The 21183-nt window shown below is 34.2% G+C and overlaps 1 protein-coding gene across 5 annotated transcripts in view; it reads left to right on the forward strand.

Annotated features, from left to right (window-relative positions):
- The window catches only part of LOC120425773 (uncharacterized), a 115371-nt gene that overhangs the window by 75489 nt on the left and 18699 nt on the right, over positions 1 to 21183 (forward strand). For 4 of the 5 annotated variants that reach the window (XM_039590383.2, XM_052710074.1, XM_039590384.2 and 1 more), the window contains exons 3-4: positions 332 to 463; positions 11130 to 11257. In XM_039590383.2, the coding sequence (XP_039446317.1) occupies positions 332 to 463; positions 11130 to 11257 (260 nt within the window). The remainder of the gene's footprint in view (positions 1 to 331; positions 464 to 11129; positions 11258 to 21183) is intronic. The other variant, XM_039590385.2, reaches the window with a different exon arrangement.

The following is a 21183-nucleotide window of genomic DNA, read 5'->3' on the forward strand; positions in this document are numbered from 1 at the left end:
CTGTTCTGGAATAAGGTAACAACTTGGAAGTCAACGGAGACGCTTGGTTCTTCACTGGAAACGTTGCATATTTGAAGGGGTGTGTCTAGCGGCAATCTTCGTGTGTTTTACCTAATCTAAGGAAGCAGAAGCTAAACTCCAGGGCACTTCTAACCTTTCCATTTATCACCCAACTAATCCTTGGTCCCGGCACCCCCTTCATGGAACTGAGTGAAGGCTGGAAGTAACGTGCCAACCTCCCCACCTACCCAAAAAAAAGCCCCTCCTCCTCCACCACGTGATAATTAAATCAAACCCTCTTTCTTTCTCTTCTTTTCTCCCCCTCTTTTAGGCACAATCAGACAGTTAGAAAGTACCTGTGTGCTAGACTCCGACTTTGGGTTCATACTAAATTGTGCGTTCAAAAAGTCCGGCCTGTTTCGAGTGCGGAACCTCGGGGGCGTCAAAGCACACTTTGGGCTAGGTAAAGATCATTTACAGTGTACACTTACTTAGTTTTTAAGCGTCTCCGGAGAGAGAGATTGGCCGGTTAGATATTCTGAGCACGTTCGCAGTGATAAGTTGAGACTTGTCGTATGATGTAACTAGTACAGTGGGGTTTGTGCCACTGTGAAATTGCATTGATTTCCAAATTTCCAAAAAACCAAAAACTGTTTTTAAAAAAATTCTATCTAGTCCTTACACCAGCCCGAAAAAGGTGAAAACTTTCGCTTGAGTTTCCCTGTGATTTATGCCAATCCAGCAATCAGTAACATTAGGGAAAACCAACATACATCAGCCGACCCTTCTCCGGCCTGTCTGCTGAGATAACTCTCGCGCCACGCCGCGTAGAGAAATTATTCGTGCGTAATAAATCTTCACCCCCAAACGCTTGAAAAAGAACGGTGGTACGGTCGGTATGATGAGGTGTTATTGCGGTGGATTTTCCTGACCCACCTGATGTGTGTGATGGGTGCGGTTGGCCAGCCCCCCACTTGACATGAGAAATGTTTTGGGACCACCGCTGTGGTGATCTATTTGCACAGATGTTGGCGAATTTTGATTTCAATAATGAAGGCTGGCGGAGTCAGCGGATGTTTTGGGTCGGCAAATTGTCGCCTTATGTGTTGGGGTTTTTTTGGAAAAATATTGAATTAGCATGTAGGTGAAAATGAAGCCGTTAGTTTTATTTGAAAATTTATGCCGGTGCCATAATAAATTTGATTTTTTTAAAGATAAAGTCCTCCACCATTCTCATAGAAAATCATTCTTCACTATAAAATTATCTGTATGAATTCAATTTAATGAATATCATTACCAAGAATGAGCCAGTGCCAAATAAGCTTATCGATAAGAATTTTTTACTTAAATATACATTTAATTGATTCCATATTGCTTGAATTTATTCATATAATTTTTTGAAGCTACCATTGAATGATGATAATTTTCTAATTATTATACATTAAAAATGAAATTCGATAGCAAATTTATTCAAACAAGCAAATTGCAGAACTTTTTTTTAATGAAAAATTTTTTTTTTGTTAAAATTTTTTTTTATTATAAATGCAATCCCATTTTCATTTTATTACATTTTAAAAATATTTTTAGGTGGAGAGAAAAAATCTTGAAAGGATCAAAATTGAGCGATATGACCAAATTTGATTTGTTTTTACATAACATCATTGTTAAATCCAAAGTTATATATTGTGGATCATTTTAAATTTGTTTTGAAACGAAAGTGCGCCGAAAATTTAAGACCAATTAACTGAAATCAGTTTAAAATGCATTCTACTGCGTTTAAAAATAATTTTTAGCATGTTAGTATTTATTCAAAAATATTTTTAACTTTGATGAATTTTCGATGTGGGTAATTCTCTACCAACTCACACGAAATCGGGAAAAGTTGCCCCGACCCCTCTTCGATTTGCGTGAAACTTTGTCCTAAGGGGTAACTTTTGTCCCTGATCACGAATCCGAGGTCCGTTTTTTGATATCTCGTGACGGAGGGACGGTACGACCCCTTCCATTTTTGAACATGCGAAAAAAGAGGTGTTTTTCAATAATTTGCAGCCTGAAACGGTTATGAGATAGAAATTTGGTGTCAAAGGGACTTTTATGAAAAATTAGACGCCCGATTTGATGGCGTACTCAGAATTCCGAAAAAACGTATTTTTCATCGAAAAAAACACTAAAAAAGTTTTAAAAATTCTCCCATTTTCCGTTACTCGACTGTAAAAAATTTTGGAACATGTCATTTTATGGGAAATTTAATGTACTTTTCGAATCTACATTGACCCAGAAGGGTCATTTTTTCATTTAGAACAAAATTTTTCATTTTAAAATTTCGTGTTTTTTCTAACTTTGCAGGGTTATTTTTTAGAGTGTAACAATGTTCTACAAAGTTGTAGAGCAGACAATTACAAACATTTTGATATATAGACATAAGGGGTTTGCTTATAAACATCACGAGTTATCGCGATTTTACGAAAAAAAGTTTTGAAAAAGTTACTTTTTGCGTTTCTCTTTGTTTCGTCGTCCATGTCTGTCGCGGGTGACCATGAACGGCCATGATCGATGACGACCAACTTTTTCAAAACTTTTTTTCGTAAAATCGCGATAACTCGTGATGTTTATAAGCAAACCCCTTATGTCTATATATCAAAATTTTTGTAATTGTCTGCTCTACAACTTTGTAGAACATTGTTACACTCAAAAAAATAACCCTGCAAAGTTAGAAAAAACACGAAATTTTAAAATGAAAAATTTTGTTCTAAATGAAAAAATTACCCTTCTGGGACAATGTAGATTCGAAAAGTACATTAAATTTCCCATAAAATGACATGTTCCAAAATTTTTTACAGTCGAGTAACGGAAAATGGGAGAATTTTTAAAACTTTTTTAGTGTTTTTTTCGATGAAAAATACGTTTTTTCGGAATTCTGAGTACGCCATCAAATCGGGCGTCTAATTTTACATAAAAGTCCCTTTGACACCAAATTTCTATCTCATAACCGTTTCAGGCTGCAAATTATTGAAAAACACCTCTTTTTTCGCATGTTCAAAAATGGAAGGGGTCGTACCGTCCCTCCGTCACGAGATATCAAAAAACGGACCTCGGATTCGTGATCAGGGACAAAAGTTACCCCTTAGGACAAAGTTTCACGCAAATCGAAGAGGGGTCGGGGCAACTGCTGTGTGAGTTGGCGGAGAATTACCCATGTTCAAAACTACAAAAAAAATATTTTCACAAAACAAAATTTCAATCAAATTTTAGTTTTTTCTTAAGAGTGTTAACTCAAGACTAATTATTGCATATCAATTGTACTGCCGTTTTACGGCGATATGATGTATACGCCATATTGGACATTTTCAATTTTATTGTACAGTCTGATAAAGAATCTTAACAGCTACCTCCTAACGAAAGAATTTTTGAAAAAACTGCTCTTGGGCCCATTTTTTTTAATCAAACAAACAATGATGTATACGCCAATTTTACTCATTATGATGTATGTATGCATTGAGATTTTGGGACCAAATCAAGGCTGGGCAATATTTTATTACATTATTTCGATTTAATTCTTAAGGGGACGTCCATTAGGCGTCATCCATAAAGTACGTCACGTTCTGAGGGAAGAGGGGGGTTTTGAGCAAGCGTGACATTGCGTGTTAAAAGCATAGGGAAATCGTGACAAAGGGGGGTGGAGTAAATTTTGGCTGATTTTAATATGACGTACTTAATGGATGACACCTTATCCACATCCACGTAGACACTTTTTTGAAAATTCTAGACCCACCCACCTCCCTTGCGGACAATTGTTCATGCAAAAAATGTGTTTATGGAGCGTAGACAATCGCTAAGGGAGCGTTCTTTTATTACGTAACGCAAAAAAATCGTATTTTTAGACAATTCCCCCCCCCCCCATCGTAACAAAATTTCCATACAAATTTTAAAAATTTGGTATGGACATAACACACCCTCCAACCCCCCCCCCCCCCCCTACTGCGTTACGTAATAAAAGAACGCTCCCTAATACCCTCTCCCCCTTAAAGTATCCACGTGGACAATGCATTAAGGGATCTCCTCAGCTGTCAAAATAGCTGGCAAAATGAAGAGTACAAATTTAATACGTACGGAAATGGTTTGGAATCATACTGACCGTGGTAGAGAAGTGCTCAAAGTACCTTAAGATGAACTTTTCATAACATTTTGAAAAGTTTAAAAAGTTAGTCAACTACTATTAAGAAAATGTTGATGAAACTTCTCGAAGTGTCATGATTTTCTCAATGAACATGATTTTGATTCGGAAAATGGAATGCATTTTCGGATTCTTTGGACAATGTTCCACTAGGAGAAGGTAAAATTAGTTTGTAAATATTAAATAATATGTGTTTTTGAAACATAATTTTAAAAAAATCTCAAAATTTATAGGCAATTTCAGTTGAACAAATTTCATATAAAATGTAAAAACTGCGATTCGTGTTTTGATAGTACATTTAACGTAAAAATAAAGATTGAACACCTTTAATCCGATTTTAACAAGAAAAACTATGACTTGATAGTCATAAAAAACTTTTTTTCAAAAATAGTGCATGGACTTTGTGTGGCCTACCCCTGTACATGTTTTAAAAATAATCATCTTGAGAAAAACCTTACCAGTTGGAAAATATTCCAAAAATAAATTGAAATACTATCAAAGTCACCCCGGTTTACGGTACCCCTTCCCAGATATAGTGTTACCATGATTTTTTTTACCGTGTAGCTATTTCGTGATATATTTTATCTATTTTATTTATTATTTAAAAAAATAAGTCCATTTGAATCCTTTTCTGATTTTTTATTGATAACATAAGAAAATTCTCTATAATTTTCAGCAAAAATCGAACGATCCGTATTATCAGAAGTTGAGAGAAAAATGATTTTTTTTCCAATTAGCCTTCATTTTTCAAACCCTAGTTTTGCAACTATCCGTATGGATTTAATGATTGAAATGAAACTTTTGTTAAATAGTAATTTTTGGAAAAAAATCGACCCTTTTTTAAGATAATGGTTGATTTACTTTTTTCAATATTTTTATTCAAATGAAAAACGTTCAATGTTTAACAATGATATCAAAAGTTGAAAAACGAATGCTAATTAAAAAACACTTACTTATTTTCTGTAGCTAAGCAACTTACTGTACGATTTCCAATTTAAAAATAACGCAAACAAATTCTCAGTTTTTTTGTTTGTAATAAGGCCGTTGCACTTTTTTCAAAGTTTGTGTTTATCATATGAGGGGGGAGGGGGGAGATGTATTTTTTATGAGAAAAAAATTAGATAAAATCTGAAAACAATCAAAAATGCCTTTTCTCGATTTTTTTTTATCATTTTCAACACGTTTGAGCTCGTTCAAAAATATTTTGAATTTTAATGAATTTCTTGTTACAGCACAGCAGAAAGTTTTTTTCCCTGAAAAAATATCTCGTTAAATTGAGATGATTTTTAACAAATGATTGCAAACTAATTGTACTGGTATATTATGCATTTTTCAGAAAAAAACACCATAAAAATGTTAAAATGGTGGTCTGTATTTTTATTTTGCACGATCCCGATAGTATAAGATTAAAATTGGAATATTTCTGATTTCAAAAATAGTGTCTATTTTGAAAATTTATGTTTTCGAAGTACTGAGAAAAAATCCTATTACATACTCTTTTAAGCCAAATTTTGCCAAACTTTTTTTTTCAAAAGAAAAGGTTGGAATAAATAAAGTATAACCCATCGTAAGAGCGATTGTTCCTCTTGCCCTATATGGTCGTCTGGCCCCACTTTCCCCTAACTGTTTTTGTTATGGAAGAGACCCCCACAAGTTTGCGCCAAATAACAAAAATACAAATAAACCCGTTTCCGGTCTCTGGATAGCATTGCTCATTTGTTACACGCTGTGTATATTAAACTTTAATAAATTTAACGTCCCGGATGATAATGATACTTTGATACTAAATTCAACATCCCGGTTGATACTTTATTGTATTCACTGAATTTCCGCTGAATGCATATTTTTTCCGCATCAATTGCACTCGCCAAACACTACCGACGTGGTGGTGGTGCTGGTGACTGCTTTCCAATTGATTGTGCCCACTTAATCCCCGGAAAAGCCTCATTTCGTGCCATGTCCGCATTTCATTTCCCTTGGGTTAATTACCCTTCCCCCCCAGCGTCCGTTTCCACCGTCCCATCGGGCTGGCTTAGCCAGTGATCCGCAAATATTTCGCATACATATATTGAATTTAATTAGCGGAATATAGCCCACCATCCCCGCGGAAAACCGCACCAACCAGAAGTGTGTGGTTTTCCGAAGGCTTTCCAAGAGGGAAATGGCAGATGGTCGCACCCTGGTCAACTACATGGAAGTGCTTATCATCGCCAGTTTCATAATTGAATATCGGTTACCAATGGTTTCACCCCAAAAGCGCTCTCATGCGAAATAATTAAGCAGGGACTTCAAAACTCAACTCTATTGACTGGAGCGCGTTTGTTTGCGATCGATTTCCTCTGAATTTGCAAATATGCTTCTGGGCATGAACGCCGCTGCCGGGTGGCAATTCAATTATTATTGCCATTATTATTTGATTAACTTTGATCGGATTTGCATCGGCACTGGATTACCAAACTAACTTAAGTAGAGCATTTAATTACATCACACTTGTTCCCACCGCCAGCCCTGGGGGAGTCACTCACGTTTAGTGTGTTATAAAAGACGTGGTTTACATCAGCTGGAGTGGTTTTGGTCTGTACTAAAATTTGATGGTCTCGCGCGCATCTTAATCTTAATGGCGCGTAATTACAAAGATGCGAGCATAAAGTTAAATCATGCTTTTAAATGTTTCAACCACCTTTTTTTTTTGCCCCCATGCTTCAGTTGAGTTTTAAGTACACCTGACTGTTGGGTTGGGTGTGTTTGTTTTTCCGCAAAGTCTTTGAAGGAAGAGGGGGTGAGTTTGTTTGTTACACAGCTGGGAGCGTCTCTTTAATGGTTGTTCTTGTACTTTGTTGGGGTGAGTTTTGTTTCGCTGGACCTTTTCATGCTTGGACAGTGAGCGAAACATGTGCTTTTAAGGGGTCTCAGTTATTGTTTGATTTTGACATTAATGGATTTTTAACGATGATGAACTGTTGGAAGAATGAGCGTAAACGATGAGTTATATTGATATTGCCAAATCAGATCAGATATCCTTTATTACAAATTAAAATTTCCAAAGCAACCAAAGAAAAATCCATACGTCAAATCAAAAGGCAAAAGCGGATTGCTTGCATTAAACATTTTTTAAAGCTGATTAGTAATTTACGGTTTCGTCCAAAATAACAATTTTTCAATTTGATTTTAATCACACTTTTTTTTAATACGGAGATACTAGTGAGAATCAAAGTTAGAATCTACACTTCCACAAATAGACTTGTCTTTGTATTTTTGGTTTGATTGAAACTTTATCCATTCATTCCAAATGTCAAAAGAAGCCAATTTGCGTAGATAGTTTTTCCAGTTAAGTTTCCTTATTTTTTTGCTGGTGGTGCATTCAAAATGGGCATGAAAATATTCGAAAATCTGTACCAGAAAATCTGGTCGATTTCGTGTATTAATTTATGTTGTAAATTAAAATCAGGACTTTGCAGAAAAAAAGGATAACGCATTTTTGTTTAGGATAACGCATTAGAAAAAAATGCTTTTCAATTATCAAAATAAAATATTCATTTAATGAAACTAAATGATACATCTTTTGCGCTAGAGAGTAAGACGGTGCAAAATCTGGTAACGGAATTACGATTTTTTTTTTGAAAAAAGGTGATTTTAGAAAGCATTGAAAAATTTCATTTTTTTAGATGCTAAATCAAATTTTTTATCGAAAATTATGTTTTTTTTTATTAAGTGCACCGTTTGCAAATTGCAAACTTTTTCGAAAATTTTCTATTTAATTATACATTAAAAGAAGGAAAAGCTTAAAAAACTTAGAATATTTTCAAAATGCTCGGAAAATTTCCTACAATTTTCTGCTTTTTTTTGGACTTGTTTATTTAATATGAGTTTGTTTCAGTGTAACCTAACCATCCCTCACTTTCCACTTGACGATATCTCAGCAATATTTGTTTTATTTTCTTATCATTTTTTTTTGTAATTTTTAGAAACTAAGCCTACAATAAAGAAATGTTCAAAATAAGTATTTATTTTGTTTATTGAAATCTTCTGAACAGAGCTGCTAGGCTCCCGTCTATTTTTTTTGGAAAAAAGCTCAAAATGAGGCAACCTCATTTTAACCTCATGCTTTTTCATGATTGAAGTGCAAATTTGTATTGCACAATGTAATCAAAGTAAATACAAAATTTGGTGGTGGAAAATGCAATAAGATTTGTTTACATGCACGAGCATTTCTCCATGAAAACCGATTTTTTTATTTTTTTTTTTTGCATTCAATTGTCATTAAAAACTCGGCAATTATTTCTCAGATTTTAAATGTCATCAGCTGAGAACTTTTTCAGCCATTACTTCAATATTTTCAGAATTGGACTCACATCCACAAATTGAATAAATATATGTACTGTTTGTTATAAGAAATCAACCCTTAATTGGCTATAACGTGAAAAAGCACATTTTTTCAAAAAATACAGTTTCTAATTGCAAATTTAATTTGCTTTTTCTTAATTTCTTGTTTTTCAGAATACACTTTCTATTTTTTGGAAAAAAACAATAACTTTTCAAAAATTCATTTCTCTGTGATTTTTTTGTTATTTTCAATCCTTTCTGTGGCTCAAAAGTTGCCTTTTTAGTGTACTAAAACCTATAAAAAATACAATTTTGGAATTTTTCACTATTTGTGGGAAAAAAAACATTTACAAATGGTATCATAACTTACAACTTTGCTAAGGACACAAAATCGATCAGAAAAGCCCTTCCCGCATGAAAAGCTGCTATAATTTTATGAAGACTGAAAAATTCCTTCTTTGGGTAAAGGAAAATCTAAGAAAAACGTTTCAACAAAATTATTAATAAATGTTAACAATTAAATGTCATACATTTTTGAAGAATTGATTGAACTTTTTTTTAAGAAAATTTAGTACATATTTGATTCAAATTATATTTGGTGGGTTTAGATTTTTTAACATGAGCAAAGAAAAATTAAAATCATTTTGAAATATCTTTTTTTTTCGTATGACATTCTGAATTCTTTTCAATTTGAGTAGCTTTTTATATATTTCCAAGAGAAGACATATTTTCTTTAAATAATTTTATGAATTTTATGAAAATATGTCAATTCAAGAGTTTTTAAACCAGGATTTCAAATTATTTTACGTTTGCGTTCTTTCTTGTGACAGGCCATATCTTTATGCAGCAGAAATGTTAGAAGATAGCATACAAGCTATGAATTATTTTCTGTTATCTTTTACATTATTTTAAACAGACTTTTAATTTTAAATTTTCGCCGATTGTTCAAAAAATTTCAACTCTCTTCTGCCGAATTTTTGTGCGAAGTTTTTTATTTTTTCCGTGTTCAGAAGGGCGAGTTTTACGGCTTTGGTATGTTCTACAAAGTTGTAGAACATTAAATTTCCTATGAGAAACTAACTTTCGGGAATAGTTGGATGGAAGTAGCGCACCCTGCAGACAAACCCGTAAGAAAATTGGGGTTTTCATACATTTTTTAAATTTTTTCCATACAATTGATACACAATGAGTAAATGTTGACCGATTTTGGTCATATTTGGCCTAAAGTCCTAAATTAGCTCAAGGAACAATAATCAGGCTGTATAGCGAGGTTTTGAAAATAAATAAGTATTCTGGACACCCTAATGAGCAGCTTGTTAAAGTGAAGATTTTTCGAAAAAAATATTTATGCATTAATTTTTTTTATAATACAGGCATTTTCGATTTCAAATTTAATTTTGTATTATCTTGTGATCGTCTGAATAGCACACAAGTGACAAGAGGAGAGCAGCGATGATTACTACTGTTGTAACTTTTATCTGAGAAGTTATTTGCTATTCCATATATATTTTGTTTTTCCTGTCTGACAAATTTTGGTTAATTTCAATTTTGTCCCAACTCACCCGTAATTTGCCCCAATGTCCCCGATAGTGTCGCTTATGAGCCACAAAAACCGACCACCGCCAGCGACCACTCATAATCGTAATCGTTTCGCAAGGAGTGCGATTAGAATTTACGATAACAACCGCTACGCTGGTTTCACTCGATTTCGTGCTTATACTCAGCATGTTTTCCACCATCCAGCAATTTTCATGAGTCGGTTCGGTGACAAAGACCGTGTCAATAACCATCAAATTCCACTGCCGTAACCTTACTTTTGTGTGGCGTTTGTGGTGTGATGCGGAGTAAAGGGCAAAGCTGTGACACGTTATTACTCGTAGTCCTGATGGGTGACGTTGGGACAACTCATTTCCTCACGACACACGACAGATTAATATCCGTGACAAGAGGACTCGAAGCGACTTTGCATAAATCTTGCACGAGGAGGCACCCTCAATGTCGCACGTACCTAATGTGTTTCGCAGGTCTTGACACTCGACACTAGGCTCCAGTATGATTTACTACGCTTGATTAGATGCATTACGGTTGATAATTACGGTCTTGGGCCGAGGCCTATGGCCAACATTGGCGACAGCTGCTCAACGACGGATGAACCGTGAAGATAACTTATGGTAATTATGCATCCAGCCAGCGATTTCCGCAGAGATGCGTCAGCTTTCACCGCGTCGCGATGACGGTGCAGATATCGCAAATAATCATTATGGATTAAAATGGCATTCATTGCATTATTGGCACGAATCGGATCAAAAGCATGAATATTCATTGCCTTTTGGATCTGTTGACTATCAAAATAATTTCAGTTAAATTTAAATTTTCCCAGCAAGCTCTCATTCAAAGTTTGAGCAGAATATATAATTAGATAATTTGGTTTTGCTTGTTCAAACAAATCAGTATTTATTTGCCATGTTTTTCTTGCCTTCGTTATTCAACCAAATTTGTTATCATTTGGCGATGAAAAATAAACATTTCCAGTCGCTTTTCCACGCAGCAGTAGCGCCAGTTTGTCTGCTAAACAATCGCCGTGTTGCCATCATCATCATCACCAACGTTTCTCGCTCTCTTTGGTTTGCAGGTTTCAGCCTCGGTGATGAGCTCGGGCTGGCCGAATCGCTGGGCAACGTCGAGGGCAGCAAAAGGCGCGCGCTCAACGTCCGGACCAATGTCAACAACATCGGAGTACTGCCCGCGTCCAAAATGCCGGTAAGTTGAGTAATTTCGCCGTAAAAATGCCATCCCTCCACACACTGCTGGGATAACCTGACCGTCGTAGTCGCGACGCTGAACGTCTGCTTATGGAAAACGAGTATCGGATGGGTTCATGGGAGAGGACGGTGGACTTTCACTTTGCTCGTTGTGTGTGGCAGGGTTATGCAATGTGGTGACCGGAATATTATTTATATCAAAGGGGGTTTCGATGTAATCTCGCGATGAGATGGGGATGTAAAGTTGACCAATATACAAATAGTTTCTTTGTTCTATTGCTTTGTACAGGTTTTTCACAAACCACGTGTAGTATTTTCTACAACTTTAACTTCTTTTAAAGCTTTTTTGTAGAGTGAGGGGTTCCAGTAATTAGTAATTTGAGCGATTTGCTAACTATTTTTTGCCTTCCTCACTTTACTGAGGAAAGGCTATAAAATCACTCGAAAAACGAACTTCTTAATTTGACCTCCTAGACCCACCTTCACGTATACATATCGACTCAGAATCAAATTCTGAGCAAATGTCTGTGTGTGTGTGTGTGTGTGTGTGTGTGTGTGTGTGTGTGTGTGTGTGTAGGGATGTGGGTCTGTGCACCAAAAAATATGCACTCGATTATCTTGAGACTGGCTAAACCGATTTGGACCGTTTTGGTCTCATTCGATCCGTCTTGGGGTCCCATAAGTCCCTATTGAAAATTATGAAGTTTAGTTAAGTACTTCAAAAGTTATGCTAAAAAACGATTTTGACTAAAGTCCGGAAGATTGTATAAAGGGTGGTTTTTGTAAGAAACCCCGTCATGCTATACATTTTTAGAAAGATATTTTATAGCGCGTCCAAGGCATTGAAGATCTGACAACCCTATCAATAGTTATAAGCACTTAAGTGTTATTTATGCACTTTTTGGAGGCCGGATCTCAGATATTTTGATGAAAACGTTGTCCGGATCTCTCATGCAACCTGTCGTTGGATAGGTCATCAAAAGACCTGTCCAATGCGTCCAAGACATTGAAGATCTGACAACCCTATCAAAAGTTATAAGCACTTAAGTGTTATTTATGCACTTTTTGGAGGCCGGATCTCAGATATTTTGATGAAAACGTTGTCCGGATCTCTCATGCGAATTGTCGTTGGATAGGTCATCAAAAGACCTGTCCAATGCGTCCAAGAAATTGAAGAACTGACAACCCTATCAAAAGTTATAAGCACTTAAGTGTTATTTATGCACTTTTTGGAGGCCGGATCTCAGATATTTTGATGAAAACGTTGTCCGGATCTCTCATGCGACCTGTCGTTGGATAGGTAATCAAAATACCTTTTCAACGGGCACGAATTAGATTGGAGATCTGACTACCCAATCATAAGTTGTAAGCACCTAAGTGCCCTGCAATATGAAGCTCTGACTACCCAATCTAGTGATATGAATAATCTGTCAAATTGATAAAACACTGAAAAACACCGCCCTTTTGTGTCTTTTTTGGACAGCACCCTTTAAATGTGAGGAAGGCACCAACCACCCTAGGGTGGATTAAGTAACGTTTTTAAAGCAAATTTACCAATTGTTTGTGCAAATCTCAAGAAAAGCAAAAAAAATGTTAAACTGTATTTTATATTTTGTTCTTTAGGGAACTATCAGTCTGTCATTTTTGTCATTTTTGTCATTTTTGTCATTTTTGTCATTTTTTGTCATTTTTGTCATTTTTGTCATTTTTTGTCATTTTTGTCATTTTTGTCATTTTTGTCATTTTTGTCATTTTTGTCATTTTTGTCATTTTTGTCATTTTTGTCATTTTTGTCATTTTTGTCATTTTTGTCATTTTTGTCATTTTTGTCATTTTTGTCATTTTTGTCATTTTTGTCATTTTTGTCATTTTTGTCATTTTTGTCATTTTTGTCATTTTTGTCATTTTTGTCATTTTTGTCATTTTTGTCATTTTTGTCATTTTTGTCATTTTTGTCATTTTTGTCATTTTTGTCATTTTTGTCATTTTTGTCATTTTTGTCATTTTTGTCATTTTTGTCATTTTTGTCATTTTTGTCATTTTTGTCATTTTTGTCATTTTTGTCATTTTTGTCATTTTTGTCATTTTTGTCATTTTTGTCATTTTTGTCATTTTTGTCATTTTTGTCATTTTTGTCATTTTTGTCATTTTTGTCATTTTTGTCATTTTTGTCATTTTTGTCATTTTTGTCATTTTTGTCATTTTTGTCATTTTTGTCATTTTTGTCATTTTTGTCATTTTTGTCATTTTTGTCATTTTTGTCATTTTTGTCATTTTTGTCATTTTTGTCATTTTTGTCATTTTTGTCATTTTTGTCATTTTTGTCATTTTTGTCATTTTTGTCATTTTTGTCATTTTTGTCATTTTTGTCATTTTTGTAATTTTTGTAATTTTTGTAATTTTTGTAATTTTTGTAATTTTTGTAATTTTTGTAATTTTTGTAATTTTTGTAATTTTTGTAATTTTTTAAATTTTTGTAATTTTTGTAATTTTTGTCATTTTTGTCATTTTTGTCATTTTTGTCATTTTTGTCATTTTTGTCATTTTTGTCATTTTTGTCATTTTTGTCATTTTTGTAATTTTTGTAATTTTTGTCATTTTTGTCATTTTTGTCATTTTTGTCATTTTTGTCATTTTTGTCATTTTTGTCATTTTTGTCATTTTTGTCATTTTTGTCATTTTTGTCATTTTTGTCATTTTTGTCATTTTTGTCATTTTTGTCATTTTTGTCATTTTTGTCATTTTTGTCATTTTGATCATTTTGATCATTTTGATCATTTTGATCATTTTGATCATTTTGATCATTTTGATCATTTTGATAATTTTGATCATTTTGATCATTTTGATCATTTTGATCATTTTGATCATTTTGATCATTTTGATCATTTTGATCATTTTGATCATTTTGATCATTTTGATCATTTTGATCATTTTGATCATTTTGATCATTTTGATCATTTTGATCATTTTGATCATTTTGATCATTTTGATCATTTTGATCATTTTGATCATTTTGATCATTTTGATCATTTTGATCATTTTGATCATTTTGATCATTTTGATCATTTTGATCTTTTTGATCTTTTTAGTCATTTAATCATAGAAATTAAAAGATAGAGCTTCACTCATCAAAAGATCTAAATTAAATGTCTTGTGATCCTTGAAAAGTAATACTTCATTTGTAATTTTGTATGACATCCCTCAAATTTGTATTGCAAGTAGACGGCGAAAGTTTGCTTCTTTAAACATATACAAAAAATGTGCAAAGTTTAAACCAAATGAAAAAAATAACATAATTCAAAGAAGTCCCAGACAATTGCTCAACTAATAAGTTACTGACTGCGATTGTATGTTGAAGGTTAATACTAGCTTTTTTGTTAAGAAAAATCCCAAGTAAAGTATTGCACGCAATTTTCAATTGTACCAGACAGACAAAAATCGCTTGTGTGATTAATTCGCACTGACTCTAAAGTATACGCACAAATTGTGTAACAATCAAAGTGATTCACCTCTCGGTGCGAACCCGTTCATTACCCGTGGCCGTCAAAATGCCAATCGTTCCCGGGCGAGCGCGTTCAATGATCTCCGGTTCGAATCTCACGCACGCATCATCATCTTCGTCAGCGAATATCTCACCACACCAGCCAGAATTTCACTTTTCATTTTCTATTAGCATAATCGCGCACGCCGAGCCCGAAACTCTCTGCATAATAGTCTCTGCAGACTTGTTGGTGTGGTGCTGCAATCCAAGTCTTGATGACGTGATGCTGCGTGATCGAAGAAGCGAAATAAAGAGAGAAAGAGAGGAAAACAAAAATAAACACATTCCAAACCGCAGCAAGCACGGCGATGACATTGTATGGTGCGGTAGAGCGATGAGCTTCTGCTTGCCAGACAATGATAACGTGATCAAACCAACTAGTGGATGATTGCTTTTTTATGTTTATAAAATTTGAAGAAATTTAAATACCATTAAGTATTTGGCTATGCAATTTTATTGTTTAAGGATATTTTTTTCAGATTTTTTAAAAACAAATTAAAAATGTATATTTTTATTTTTCTTGCAACACGAATGTTAAAAAATTTAAAAATATATAAATAAAATATTTTCATTGAAAACCAAGTGAAAACACCGCCACAGCCTACCCTCTTTTCCCTTGCTCTTTTGAATCGTATCACTCACGGGCAAACGATTCGGTAGGCAGAGGTTACTGCGTCTGTCGCGTCATTTTGCTTCGGCAGCAAGCTTTTATCGCCTATACCGAACGTGGAGTTCCTTCCGCCCGAAGGTGCAATTATCGCATACACACGTTCGTTCCCATGACTGTTGAGTTTGTTTTTTTTTCTTTTTTGCTTTTTTTTACTGTCGAGTCATTCAGGTGAAAAGTGATGCTGTACAAGATTATAAATGACTCGTCGTGGAAATGATGGTGGGTGGAGTGTTATGATGATGTCTTTATGGAAAAAGCATGTTTTGAGTTGTTTTGCCTACACATTTTATGCGGTATGTGAAGGTGCTAGTTACGCATGGTAAAATACTTATTTTGTATGATTTGGTAAAACATGATGAAATGTTTTTTTTTAAGATATGTTTGCTGTTAAATAAGTACCGTAAAACGGGGTGACTTTGATAGCCGGGGTGACTTTGATAGGCTTGAGATTTTTCCGCAAACTGAAGTGTACAAATTAAATACGTACGGAATGGTATGGAATCATTCTGACCGTGGTAGAGAAGTGTTCAAAGTACTTCTAGAAGAAGTTTTCATAAAATTTTGAAAAGTTTAAAAAGTTAGTTAACTATAATTAAGAAAATGTTGATAAATAGCATTATTTTAATATTCTCAAAGTGTCATGATTTTCTCAATGAACCTGATTTCGAATCAAAAAATGGAATGCATTTTCGGATTCTTTGGACAATTTTCCACTAGGAGAAGGTAAAATAAGTTTGTAAATAATTGATATTATGTGTTTTGGAAACATAATTCAAAAAAATCCCAATTTATAAGCATTTTCAGTAGAACAAATTTCATATAAAATGGGAAAATGGTACATTTGACTTAAAAATAAAATTTGAACATATCAAATCTGATTTTCACAAGAATAACTATGACTATCAAAGTCACCCCGGAATTCAAAATATGAATTTTCAATTCAATAATTGTCTGCTCTACAACTTTGTAGAACATTGTAACACTCTAAAAAATAACCCTGCAAAGTTAGAAAAAACACGAAATTTTAAAATGAAAAAATTTGTTCTAAATGAAAAAATGACCCTTCTGGGTCAATGTAGATTCGAAAAGTACCGTAAAACGGGGTGACTTTGATAGCCGGGGTGACTTTGATAGGTTTGCAATTTTTCCGCAAAATGAAGAGTACAATTAAAATACGTACGGAATGGTTTAGAATCATACTGACCGTGGTAGAGAAGTGTTCAAAGTACCTCAAAAAGAACTTTTCATAAAATTTTGAAAAGTTTAAAAAGTTAGTTTACTATAGTTAAGAAAATGTTGATGAAAGTCATTATTTTAAACTTCTCAAAGTGTCATAATTTTCTCAATGAACATGATTTTGAATCGGAAAGCGGAATGCATTTTCGGATTCTTTGGAAAATTTTCCACTAGGAGAAGGTTAAATAAGTTTGTAAATAACAAATAATATGTGTTTTTGAAAAACAATTTAAAAAAATCTTCAGATTTATAGGCATTTTCAGTAGAACAAATTTTATACAAAATGTGAAAACTTGTGATTCGTGCTTCGAATTCAGTATAAAATGCAATATAAATCGATAATTTTATAAACAAAACTAGTTTTAACAAATTTCTGACAAAATTCCGACTTTTTAGCAATTTTACCTAAAATTTATGTGTATTTTGTTAAAAAGCTTATAAACTTAGTTAACTAATTATAAACATTGATTTTTTTTCTTAAAAACTATATCAGCTACTTTAGTGATGGTACATTTAACGTACAAATAAAGTTGAACATCTTAAATATGATTTCAACAATTTTGTAATTTGTAATATGTTTGTTTATTTGTAACGATAGCCTGTTAGTGTATACACTTTGCTTAAGGTCAAGGAAGTAACGGTAAAGGAAATTACAATGGATAGTTCGATAAATCAAACAAATTGTAGCTTATTTAAACTACAGCTAGAACAGTGGCAGAAGGCTCAAAATTAAATGGCAGAAGGCTCATAATAAATGACGAAAAACTATGACTATCAAAGTCACCCCGGAGTTTAAACTAAGAATTTTTAACTCAACTCTTTTTCTAAACACTATTGAAACAACTTTTTTTTTCCAAAATAGTGCATGGACTTTGTGTGGCTTACCCCAGTACATGTTTTAAAAATAATAATCTTGAGAAAAACCATACCTGTTTGAAAATATTCAAAAAACAAATTGAAATCCTATCAAAGTCACCCCAGTTTACGGTACATTAAGTTTCCCATAAAATGACATGTTCCAAAAATTTTTACAGTCGAGTAACGGAAAATGGGAGAGTTTTGAAAACTTTTTTGGTGTTTTTTTCGATGAAAAATACGTTTTTTCGGAATTCTGAGTAAGCCATCAAATCGGGCGTTCAATTTTACATAAAAATCCCTTTGACACCAAATTTCTATCTCATCACCGTTTCAGGCTGCAAATTTTTGAAAAACACCTCTTTTTTCGCATGTTCAAAAATGGAAGGGGTCGTACCGCCCCTCCGTCACGAGATATCAAAAAACAGACCTCGGATTCGTGATCAGGGACAAAAGTTACCCCTTAGGACAAAGTTTCACGCAAATCGAAGAGGGGTCGGGGCAACTTTTCCCGATTTCGTGTGAGTTGGTAGAGAATTACCACACAAGGTGCATGCATTATTTTTGAAAAAAAAAACAAACTTTTTTTCGTAAAATCGCAATAACTCGTGATGTTTATAAGCAAACCCCTTATGTTTATATATTAAAATTTTTGTAATTGTCTGCTATACAGCTTTGTTGAACATTGTTACACTCTAAAAAATAACCCTGCAAAGTTAGAAAAAACACGAAATTTAAAAATGAAAAATTTTGTTCTAGATGAAAAAATGACCCTTCTGGGTCAATGTAGATTCGAAAAGTACATTAAATTTCCCATAAAATGACATGTTCCAAAAAAATTTACATTCGAGTAACGGAAAATGGGAGAATTTTCAAAACTTTTTTAGTGTTTTTTTCGATGAAAAATACGTTTTTTCGGAATTCTGAGTACGCCATCAAATCGGGCGTCTAATTTTACACAAAAGTCCCTTTGACACCAAATTTCTATCTCATCACCGTTTCAGGCTGCAAATTCGTGATCAGGGACAAAAGTTACCCCTTAGGACAAAGTGTCACGTAAATCGAAGAGGGGTCGGGGCAACTGCTGTGTGAGTTGGCGGAGAATTACCCAAATAATAATCTTAGGATAAACCTTTCAAGTTGAAAAATATTCCAAAAATAAATCGAAATTATATCAATGTCACCCCGGTTTACGGTATTTTTTGTTCTACTAAATGTCATGTTAGTTTTCAATTCCTGGTCTGAATTGCAAAGTTTCTTGGAATTGATTATATTCAAATTTAAAATTTATATATTCCCGTAGATATTTTTAACGTAACCAAACAAAACATCACTATTACGATATTATGGATTCGAATTATTTTGACATTAAATTTGTAGAACAATCATTCTTAGAAAAGCTTATTATGTTGGGAAATTTATATCATTGTCTGACTTCAAATTAACTGACCCCATCCTTCAACCTCAAGCAATCAACAGTTACACAACAATTCGTAACCTACTAACCAACAATTTAAAAACAACTCAACTCGGCTGACATTCCAAAACGACCCACAAAAACGTGTCAACAGCAGTTAACCTAGCCATAATTTCACACACTGGAAGGCATGTTACTGTTACATGTATAGTAGCAGCAACGTTTCGCTAATTTTCTCACACCCAAAAACAACACAAAATCTCTTCTGGGAGACCAACTCGTCCCTTGTCGTCGCGAGAATCCTCTTGCCCTCGGGAGGAGAAGGTGATGATGATGCTACTGCTGCTACTGAAAGTGAAATGTGGATTCGCATAAAGCGACCGTTTAATTGAGGTGTCATTAGCAGCAGAAGCAGCAGCAACGACACCACCGCCGACGGTGTTTATCAAGGAGAAAGAGCAAGGTTTTCTCGCGCAAAAAAGGTACCTCGCTCGCTACTCTCTGAGCTATTTTGTTCAACGAAACAGAAAACAAGCTTAATGTTATGCTTTGCTTTTTTTTTTGTTCATGGCCCATTATCACACGCGCGCGATTGTAGCTGATGGGTATCATCAACATTCGCAGCATCCGACCGACCTGCGAGGGAGGACGGGGTGGCGGCAAACGTGGGATTTTGTGCCACACATGCGCCACGTGGTGACGATGGTTGAACAATTTGGGCGCGATGGCGTGGAACCGGAATCGATTCTGGCGGATTAGATGACTTTTTTTAGGATATTGAAGGTTTTGTGTACAATTTATGGTCGGGATGAGCTCAGAATCCTTAGTTTTGGATTGCCGTTTAGATAAAATGAATAGAATTCGCAGTTTGAGACCGAGGGAACAATATTATATAAAAAAAATAAAGACATTGTTTTTAGAAAATTAAGTAACTTCTCATAATTAACCTTTACACAATTTTTTTTAGCGTGCAGATTAGAAGTTCTCTGAAAACAATTCTTGAATAATCTTAAAGAAATGTTCCTAACAGAGGGTGATGATTCTCGAGATTTTCAATTTGCCGAGAATCGAGAGTTGAATTTTACTATTTCCCGGAAATTACCGAGACCCGGTAATTTAATGTCATATGGGTCATTCCATCTCAACTTCCATTCCAACGGTGGTAGCTCAGGAACCACAAATCTTAGAAAGTTGGTTTTGGACTCAATTTTGAAGGAAATTGGACGTAGAATCCATTTCCGAGATCAAAATTTTGATAAATTTATTTTTTCTACCTGTATTGCGCAATTTACACCTAAAAAAAATATAGTTTTGAAAAAGTTACTTTTTGCGTTTCTCTTTGTTTCGTCGTCCGTGTCTGTCGCGGGTGACCATGAACGGCTATGATCGATGACGACCAACTTTTTCAAAACTTTTTTTTCGTAAAATCGCGATAACTCGTGATGTTTATAAGCAAACCCCTTATGTCTATATATCAAAATTTTTGTAATTGTCTGCTCTACAACTTTGTAGAACATTGTTACACTCTAAAAAAAACCCTGCAAAGTTAGAAAAAACACGAAATTTTAAAATGAAAAAACTTGTTCTAAATGAAAAAATGACCCTTCTGGGTCAATGTCGATTCGAAAAGTATATTAAATTTCCCATAAAATGACATGTTCCAAACTTTTTACAGCCGAGTAACGGAAAATGGGAGAATTTTTAAAACTTTTTTAGTGTTTTTTTCGATGAAAAATACGTTTTTTTTGGAATTCTGAGTACGCCATCAAATCGGGCGTCTAATTTTACACAAAAGTCTCTTTGACACAAAATTCCTATATCATCACCGTTCCAGGCTGCAAATTATTGAAAATCACCTCTTTTTTCGCATGTTCAAAAATGAAAGGGGTCGTACCGCCCCTCCGTCACGAGATATCAAAAACCGACCTTAGATTCGTAATCAGGGACAAAAGTAACCCCTTAAGACAAAGTTTCACACAAATCGAAGAGGGGTCGGGGCAACTTTTCCCGATTTCGTGTGAGTTGGTAGAGAATTACCCATATAAAAAAGACAAAAGTGTTTAATTTCGAGTGCCTCAACCGGAATTTTAAGCACTATAGCCCCAGAAGCTGGCCTAAAATTTTGAGCGCATCTGGTTAATGTTTAGTTGTTCCACTCTTGACCTGAAGTTATAATGTTATTTCAATAAATTTAATTTATTTATT

This window comes from Culex pipiens, chromosome 3, assembly GCF_016801865.2.
Source record: "Culex pipiens pallens isolate TS chromosome 3, TS_CPP_V2, whole genome shotgun sequence".
Classification (NCBI taxonomy): domain Eukaryota; kingdom Metazoa; phylum Arthropoda; class Insecta; order Diptera; family Culicidae; genus Culex; species Culex pipiens.